The 8,707-nt window shown below is 43.1% G+C and overlaps 2 protein-coding genes across 3 annotated transcripts; one reads left to right on the top strand and one right to left on the bottom strand.

The window, feature by feature from the left end:
• The first annotated feature begins 55 nt into the window (after nt 1-55).
• On the top strand, nt 56-1,516 carry LOC132699475 (citramalyl-CoA lyase, mitochondrial-like). Its single transcript, XM_060666219.1, has 7 exons — nt 56-253; nt 302-442; nt 498-695; nt 746-932; nt 983-1,096; nt 1,173-1,351; nt 1,404-1,516. Exons 1-7 carry the CDS (start codon nt 191-193, stop codon nt 1,497-1,499), a joined length of 978 nt encoding a protein of 325 aa, XP_060522202.1. The 5' UTR covers nt 56-190; the 3' UTR covers nt 1,500-1,516.
• Nucleotides 1,410-8,693, bottom strand: LOC132699470 (uncharacterized). 2 transcript variants are annotated; one of them, XM_060666206.1, is made up of 18 exons: nt 8,626-8,693; nt 6,802-7,280; nt 6,637-6,754; nt 6,407-6,583; nt 6,177-6,358; nt 6,006-6,123; nt 5,767-5,952; nt 5,570-5,718; nt 5,452-5,520; nt 5,218-5,388; nt 4,533-5,164; nt 3,706-4,479; nt 3,433-3,645; nt 2,833-3,370; nt 2,403-2,766; nt 2,175-2,346; nt 1,821-2,084; nt 1,410-1,740 (listed from the first exon to the last, which is right to left on the bottom strand). In XM_060666206.1, the coding sequence occupies exons 1-18, from the start codon at nt 8,626-8,628 to the stop codon at nt 1,523-1,525; spliced, it is 4,827 nt and encodes a 1,608-aa protein (XP_060522189.1). In that variant the 5' UTR covers nt 8,629-8,693; the 3' UTR covers nt 1,410-1,522. The 2 variants fall into 2 exon arrangements, with proteins under 2 accessions (XP_060522189.1, XP_060522190.1); XM_060666207.1 differs by having other exon boundaries at nt 1,610-1,740; nt 1,799-2,084.
• Between the last annotated feature and the right edge of the window lie 14 nt (nt 8,694-8,707).

Here is an 8,707-nt window from a genome sequence, read left to right as displayed (position 1 = left end):
GAACACAATAATTGTAAAAGGAAAATTCCCGACATTTCGTTTGTTTTTCCTTCCCCAAAACCCCAACATTTTTACGCCACAATAAGCCTTTTTACAGTAAAATTCCTAAACTTACCTTACCAATTGTTTTGTAATGCCAAATAAAATATTGCATAACCTATAAAATTTCCCAAAAATTCGTTAAAGAAATATGAACTCGGTGAGAAAGATTTCGCTGTTTCCGTCCATTACAAGAAAATGTGGCAGTGCTAAGGTAAATCGCAATGCTATCGACACAAAATTCGTTTCACATTTTCCAAAGGTTTCAGTTAGAAGTTACACTCCTAGAAGGGCTCTCATGTACGTTCCAGGAGATGATTTAAAAAAAATCAACAAATCGGTAACTCTTGACGTTGATTGTGTAACTCTAGATTGCGAAGACGGAGTAGCAGTGAATAAAAAGGTGCTGTAGTGAGTAAAATAGGCCACCATTCAGGTTGTGACTGTGTTTATTAAAGGAGCAAGCCAGAGAAGCTATTAGAGGTGTTTTGAATGCCGGTAAACCTACGAAAAATCGGAACTACGACTTGAGCGTGAGAATCAATTCATGCGATACCATTTATTGGCAGGATGACCTCAAGGCTTGTCTCACAGCTAAGTTTCTGCCAGATTCTATATGTTTACCAAAAGTGGAATCTTCAGCCACCATAAGAGCAGTAGCATCCGAAAATTTAATTCCAAGGGGCTTCATGATTAATCTTTCAAGTTTTTAGAAGAAACCAGCAATTATGTTACGAGCACTAAGAAACTAGATCTGATTATGTATATAGAATCAGCCCAAGCATTCATTAATTTAGTAGACATCTGCAAGACAGCGGCAGAATTGTCTAAGGAGAGCCATTTTACGCCTGCGGCGTTAGTTTTCGGCAGTGATGATTTTTGTGCCAATATTGGTACTATTGAAGGTAGGCAACTTAACCTTGCTACACGATTTGCGTTCCAGGGGCTACTCGCACCGAAGATTCTTTGGAAACTTTATATGCTAGACAAAAATTGGTGTTGGTCGCTAAAGCTTTCCACATGCAAGCGATTGATATGGTTTATATTAAATATCAAGGTAGGGTTCCGCGTCTTTACTCGTAGTTTAGCTACTGTCCGATAGGGGTCAGCCGAAAGCTTTTTCTATTTGGTAGATTTTGAGGGTTTAAAGAGACAGTGCGAACAAGGAATGAGGATGGGGTTTACAGGCAAGCAAGTTATTCATCCGGGACAGGTTGCGATAGTTCAAGAATCGTTTGTGCCCACTCAGAGCCAGATTGAGTGGGCCGCGGGGCTTTTAAAATCATTCACAGAGCATCAGAATCGGGGGAAAGTAAGTCCCTTAATGAAATCCGGGAATGTCTCAACAGTATTCTTGTTTTTAGGGGGCGTTTACCTATAAAGGGAGCATGATTGATATGCCCACCATGAAACAGGCGGAGAATGTGATAGAATTAATTAAGCTAGTTAAAAACGCGTAGTATATTTTATTGTAGGATTATAATTAATAAATTTCTTCAAAATTACTGTCTATGACATTGACAGGAACAACCACTTCCTTAAAATGGTAGCCGTCGTTTTCCTGCGCGGAATCGAATTTGTTGTATTTACTTAGATAGGATTTAATTTTATCGTCGGAGACGTAGCCCATAAAAGGCTTTTTGTAAACGTCCAAAACTTTCATACTGGTTCTGGACGACCGGTTTTCCGCGCTTTCGCTACCTAAGAAAAGAAAACTAAGGTAACCTTCTTCAGTTCTTTATTTGCTGTAAGACACAACCTTTAAATGTGCTTTGCAGTACCTGGGTTGGAGGGGTAACGTTCTTTGGTACCGTCCAAGCTCTCGTTGAAATACCTTTCGAACATCCTGGGATTGATGGCGCCCAACACATGACCCAGATCTTGTTGCTTGTTTCCGTTATCTTCGTTTCCATTCTCTCTCATCAGTTCGGATAACTGGGCGTCACTGGCTTGACCCATGAACGGTCGCATGAGGTTTGGTGGAAGGTAGAGACCTACCTGTGGACCTGTGCTTTTCTCTTGTCCTCCTTGTTTGTCTTTTTTATCTGAAAAAAGAAAGAGTTGGTAGAGGTTGCGAGTTATTTTTATTTTCTGTCTCGAATTATTGTTCAGCCAATCTCGTAGTTCGGGCCTACCATTATCGATTCCATATATCGGTCGTTTTACTTCATCCAGTTGTTTTTCCAACTCGCGTTGTTTCTGCGTGGCATACTCTTTCACCAACTCTACGAATTCCTTGAAGCTGGAAGCTCCGAGACTCTTTTTTGCCTGGTTTAGCGACAACACAGTCTCTCCTACCCGCTGCTCCTAAAACGTATTGGTTTTAGGGCCCTTTATTGTTCGACAGCTGTAGCAATACGCACTGCTGTTCTATCTTTTATCCATTTCGAGAAAGCCGCGCCGGATGTTAATTCTTTAGGTTTCTCCCACTTTTGCATTACTCTGAGAGCCTCGGGCTCCAGCACGATCTTTTGTAGCTTCACCTCCGATCGTTGTGGGTTCGAAAGGCCTACCGCGTCCATAAGGTGACCTAAACCCAGAAACCCATTTGGGGGTTGCTCTTGGGCAGAACCTAGTCGGTCCTCGGAGAAGTCTAACACTTTAGGAGCGATCAGCACTGCTTTCTTGCCTAAGCGTTGGTACGTGTTAATATCGGATACGGGTAGTGGAAGTTCGCTTGGAACTATCAACCTTGGTGCTGAGTTGCGAGCTGTGTATAAAACGTTTCTGCAAAATCGTACCTTTTAGTCTTCTTCTTCCTCGCAAGAATACTGCAGTATCTTGCTTTATTACCTTGCGTCAGCTGCCGCGTCATTGATGTGGACCACTGTGTTCTTCCCAGTGTCGACGCTTTCTTTGATAATGTTTCCAAGTTTTTGGAACGTGTCCATAACTCCGAGGGGATCGCTAGGTGCTTCCGGTCTTTCCTCGGTGGGTTTTAAGTTGGTCTTGCTCTCCTCGTCCACCAGTTTGGTGTTAATAGCCCCCAGTTGGGCATCATTCGTTCCCATCTTCGCTATTTCGTATTTGGATGGAATGATAAGATTATTCGGAGGCACCTTCATGGCCGACATCACCGAGTTTTTTGCGTTTCCGATCAAACTTCTCACGTGGAACAAAGGCGCTCTGCTGTTTTCGAGGGCCTGCCTGGTGACAGCGCCAATATGGTCCAGGGTTTTTGGTACGTCAATTTTGGTGCCCGAGTCGCTTACCAACCGCGTCCAGGGAATGTTAGTGGGTTTAAGTACAGCCATTTCCCTTTTTCTTCTCTTCGCAACGGGTCGGTTGCGCCTGTCCCGGAAATCTCTAACCAAACCATCACCGATATAGCCTAAAAAAGTCGAACCTCCTTAACTAGGTTCGTTTAAAGGGCCAGGCCTTTTGGGCGTTTACTTATCATCAGCAGATCTTCGTCATTTTTGGCATTTTCCTTGATGGAACTCAAAATATCTTCATGACGTCCGAGTAGGTCGTCAAAATGCTCCTCTGTCGTCTTCACTGATCGTTTATATTCACGTCGATCATCGAATCTGTGCATAAACCAATCGCTGCGAGCATGCGCTCGGAACAGATTAGGAGATTTAAGGTGTTCAAGTGAACTCCGTTCTATTAAAATACCGCACTTACTGCTATATCTTTGCTGATGCAAGCATGTGTTGTTCTTACCTGACTTGGAATCGTTGATCTCTTCCATCCCTCTAAAAGCTGGATGATTGATCATGGCGTCTCTGACGACATCGAATATAAGATCCATTTCTTTCTGGAAGAAGTCTTCCTTTTGCTCCTTTGTCATGTTTTTCATCTCCTCTTCTAGGCTCGCAAATGCATCAGTCGCGTTGAATACTTTTTCAGGATCTAATTCTGCGCCCAAGTTCTCGCCATCCATGTCCGCGTTGAAGATCGACTGAAGATTTATTTGCTCCTTTTCTGTGCTTTCAGTGAAATTTGTGGTATTAGGGATACTTGTCATCAAGGCACTGTGGAGTGTCGGATCCGTAAGTGGTTCGTTATTGTGCGCGAATGAAGATTCTGTAGAAAGTTGAGGAAGTTGATTATTTAAGACGGCTTGTAATCTTCCATCATTTTCTTCACGCGCGTCTTGAGCTTCTCTGATATTAAATGCTTTTCCGTTATCCACGACAAGAGTAATGTTTTCAGAAGGCCTGTTCAATATGTCGATATTCTTCGGCTCAAAATCTGAAAAGTCCTTTGTATGATCCAACGACGCTTTTGGGCTGTCCGCTTTGCGAGCTTGGTTCTCTTGTTCGGGAGGGCTGAAGTCTTGGCTTGGTCCGTTCCCCTGCTGTTCTTCTAAACCTCCAAAATTCATTTGATCTGCATTTTCGAATAGAATTGTGCCCTCAGGAGGTGCTGGCTCCAGTTCCCTCGGTACCCTGATATGTCTAGCTGGTCCGAAACGTTCAGTGCTGTAAGACGACTCTAAAACCAACGTAGGTATTTAGCTCTCGCTTAAGGAAAATTTAAAGTTATACCTTTATCGTCCTCATTTAAAGCTCTTGAGAATCGACCTCGGTTAGAATCTTCCAATCCCTGCACATCTGGATTAGGATTTGAATCACCTACAAATCCATGTTGATTGAGGAAACCGTGACTCGACACGCCAGCCTGGGCTATTGCTGAAGCCTGAGACTTTGCATACGACTGTCCCGAATGGGCGAAAGCATCCGCTTGTCCATAATTAAGCTGGCTTGAGCCGCCATTGTAACTATGCGCTCCGGCTTGGCTATTAGCGTAAGACTGCTGCTGAGGGTAGGTAGCGGGTAGTACTCCAGTGTTTTGGTTTTGAATGACATGTACGTTGACTCCTGGAGCAACTAATGGAGCCGGATATGGACCTCCAAAGTCCTTTTTCGCATAATGCGTGTGAGAGTGGACGTGTGTGAATCCGTGCTGAGCGTGGTGGGCAGATTTGGGCTGCATAGTTTGATCATCAGTTTCGGCGTTCGTTCGGTAGGAATACGGCAGCGGTTCGGACGGATAAGGATAGGCGGTCGGGTGGCCGTAATAAAGAGGCTCGAAGTGTTCGTCGTGTCCTTTTTTGTCCTTCTTCGATTTCTTGTCCATCTCCTCGCATCTCTCGTCCGCGTCGCGGCCGTGCGGGTGCCTGTAACCCTACTGGTTAGGAACCAAATTGATTATGAACAATTGAAAACTCACCCCTCGTGACGATTTATTTGCTCGTTTTCACCAGCTGGTACGTTGATGTCATTATTCCTGTAGTAGGAATAATAGTTAGAAGGGTAAGGTCGGGGATATTCATCGTGATGGTGTTTGTGTTTGTGTTTGTGGGGTTCCGGGCTCCTCTGGCGGAAACCTTCATTCTCAAGTCTAGGATAATGCCAGAATTAAACTTTTGTAGAGCAGAGTGAATTTTTAATCGATATTGGTTACCTCAAATCGGGAAACGGAGACGAAACTATCTGCTCTGTGATGAAGTCCGGCGAGGTTCCGAGCTGATGCCTATGATAAAAATTACATTTGGCTATTAGGGATGCAAACTATACATTACCATTCATTTTCTGCTTGTCTTAGCATTTGAGAAGCACGTGCATCAAAGTTGTTCATGTTCCACATATTTTCAAGCTGCATGTCGAATTGGTTTAACTCGTCGGGACTCGCACCGACGACGGAATCCATTTCACCCGATGCGAATCTAGGCTAAAATGAGGCGTTAGCTGTTAAAGGACGAGATTGTGTAACTGTTACCGTTTGAAACCCACGAAACTCGTCCGTTGATGGTCTAAATTCTTGTACATCTGCCACTACTGTGTCAGTGCTCAATTCGTCATTGTTGATGTGTTCTGGGAACTTTTTCGGTGGCTCTTGGATGTCGGGCTTTAACAATTTGTTGATCGCTGCGTAGAACGCGGGGTCGTCGTTATCGTGGTGTGCCTGGGCAGCTGCGTATCAAGAACATCCTCAATTTTACCATAGAACGCACTTACCGATTGTAGGTAATGGTGACCATGATGACCCCCGTGCTTTTTGCCGTATTTCTTGTGGAGGGGAGCCTCTGGATCTGCAGATTCCCTGGATACCTCGTCTTGGATCCATCGGCCATCACTGAAATCGACATGGCGATAACTGTATCACCAAAAAATGGAACAGAGGCTTACTATTGAAGTATTGCGGGATGATTTTCTGGTGTCTCGTCTCTGAAGCTCGCACTATCGCTATGGTTTTGGTTAGGTCGAGAGTCTAATATCCTTCCTTGTGGGACGGACTCTAAAAAGGCGGTATTGCTCTGCGGGTTCGCTTTTGACAAATCTTGAATAGACTCGTGGAATGCGAATCTAGGCTAAAATGGGGCGTTAGCTGTTAAAGGACGAGATCGCGTAACCGTTACCGTTTGAAACTCGTCCGTTATCGGTCTAAACTCTTGAATATCTGCCACCACTGTGTCCGTGCTCAATTCATCGTTGTTGATGTGTTCTGGGAATTTTTTCGGTGGCTCTTGGATGTCGGGCTTTATCAATTTGTTGATAGCTGCGTAGAACGCAGGGTCATCGTTATCGTGTTGGGCCTGGGCAGCTGCGAATCAAGAACACCCTTAATTTTACGATAGAACGCACTTACCGACTGTAGGTAATGGTGACCATGATGACCCCCGTGCTTTTTGCCGTGTTTCTTGTGGAGGGACGCCTCTGGATCTGCAGATTCCCTAGATATCTCATCTTGGGTCCATCGGCCATCACTGAAATTGACAGTGCTATATCACTATATCACAAAAAAAAGACTTACTATTGAAGTATCGCGGGATGATTTTCCAGTTGCTCGTCTCTATCGGTTTGGTTTTGGTTGGATTGAGCATCTAATACCATTCCACGTGAGACGGGCTCGAAAAAGGCGTTATTGCTCTGCGGGTTCGCTTTCGATAATTCTAGAATAGCCTTGTGGAACGCCAAGTCTGGGTAGTGCCCATTTTGTGGTTTGTCTGTAATTCCAAGTTCAGCTTTGTAGAGGTGTCCATTGTAATCGGGTGTGGGTCCGGGAATGTTGTGGTTATCTACGTCACGTCTGGAGCGTAAACTGTAGCTATACGGTTTCTTGAATTTGGCCGTAGCTGCCGCCAGCTTGGTCCGGGTGGTTAACGCGTCAGAAATCAGTTTAGCCCTGTTGCTTTGCACCTTTGCGAGTACCATTAGGGTACCAGGCGTCAGAAATATCGATATAATCGGGAGGAGTACGTGAATCCATAGTATGAGAAGTTGTTGAGTACGCTAAAACAAAATAGGATAAATCAATGACGTCCACGGACATGGATAGAGTCGGGGAGCTTTGGGAACATTTTGATTAAAATATGCCTGCGAAAACTAGCCATGGTTTCCACTACATCAGCGTTTGGAACTTGACTGACTTTTCAAGGTTTTTCCTGACATTTAAAGTAAAATTGCAAGATTTTTTCCAAACCGTGCGTCCCAGCGAAAATGAAAAAAAAAGCAAAGTTGTTTGTGTTTTAACCGCTCCACCGCTAAAGTGTTGAAAGTGAGCGCCACTTAAAGTTTTTAAAAATTCAAAAATACGAAATGCTTTAGTATTATATAGTCCTCTACAACATACTACATCCGAGGCGTTTTAACTTTGGGTATGGAAAATATTTGCAATTTTCTCCTCGAAAACAAAACTTACTTCGTTTTTAGCTTTAAAAACAAAAAAATACTTTCGATCGCATTTTTGGTTCTTAACTGAACAGACGGGAGTAGAAAATAGTATATTATGCAACAAGTGTGGTGAACGCCATTTGACTCACGAGTTTATTTGACGCGAGCGGAGCGCAGCGGAGCGAGTTTTTAATAAACGAGTGACTTAAAAGGTTTACCGAACGTGTTGCATACTATACTTTTTATATGACCGTTAGTTTTTGGGTACATTTTTGCAAAACAACACGAATACATTCACTGACATGACCGTCAAAATTGACAAAAGTCAAAATTCAAAGCGTGGGAAATATCTCCGAAAAAATCCGATCGCTCCCAAATCCGTGCGGTAAAATCCCGTAAATGTCCGAAATGGCTCGGATTCGTGGGAAACGAAACTGACGTGGTACTGAATACTGAATTAGCAAAGCCAAACTAAATTAAAAAAACATTTCGTTTAAATTGTAACCGATAACCGGTTTTCCACCTTTTTCTTTTGAAAATCAAGAATTCTGATAATAAATAAAAAAATGACGACAATGGTTAACTAAGCTGACCTTAAAAAATAGTGACACAATTTGCAAAAATGGGCACGACACAATCGACACAAGCGCGCTCGGAAAGTCGCACTTTGCACTTCGTTACTTGTTGAGTACGCTTGATTTTAAAATAGGCAGTAGAAAAAATATCGATTGTGACGTGGCTGTTTTTGGAAATTATGCCACTATTTCTTTTCCTACAAGTAAAACGAAAAAAAAAACTCAGAAATACGTGACTTCAAAGTTTCTTTTTTTCCCTTTGTGGGAATTCTGGATGATCCGAGTTATGTAATGTAATTTGGATCTGAATTTTTTTGTTGCCTTAGTTAAAAGAGAAGAACGATGGACTATTTTTCTAGAAAAATTAATTAAGTGGTTAATTTACTTACCATATTCGTAAGTTCTGGCAACGTGCGTGCACCAAATCACAGCACAACAAGACTGGTGCCAAATTAGCTGATCAGTTTCGGC

The sequence above is a fragment of the Cylas formicarius genome, unplaced genomic scaffold (genome assembly GCF_029955315.1).
Source record: "Cylas formicarius isolate icCylForm1 unplaced genomic scaffold, icCylForm1.1 PGA_scaffold_3__17_contigs__length_32017465, whole genome shotgun sequence".
NCBI classification, from domain to species: Eukaryota; Metazoa; Arthropoda; class Insecta; order Coleoptera; family Brentidae; genus Cylas; species Cylas formicarius.
The sequence above is the reverse complement of the archived record's forward strand: the minus strand, read 5'-3'. Positions and strand labels throughout refer to the sequence as shown.

Bases quoted from the DNA above. Each gene is read 5' to 3' on its own strand.
- LOC132699475 (XM_060666219.1), top strand. From the start codon at position 191: ATGAACTCGGTGAGAAAGATTTCGCTGTTTCCGTCCATTACAAGAAAA. The intron at 696-745 runs GTAGCATCCGAA...TAATCTTTCAAG, and splicing joins CTTCAGCCACCATAAGAGCA to TTTTTAGAAGAAACCAGCAA. The intron at 1,097-1,172 runs GTAGGGTTCCGC...TCTATTTGGTAG, and splicing joins GGTTTATATTAAATATCAAG to ATTTTGAGGGTTTAAAGAGA.
- LOC132699470 (XM_060666206.1), bottom strand. The intron at 2,767-2,832 runs GTAATAAAGCAA...ACGATTTTGCAG, and splicing joins GACGCGGCAGCTGACGCAAG to AAACGTTTTATACACAGCTC. The intron at 2,347-2,402 runs GTGCGTATTGCT...AATACGTTTTAG, and splicing joins GGATAAAAGATAGAACAGCA to GAGCAGCGGGTAGGAGAGAC.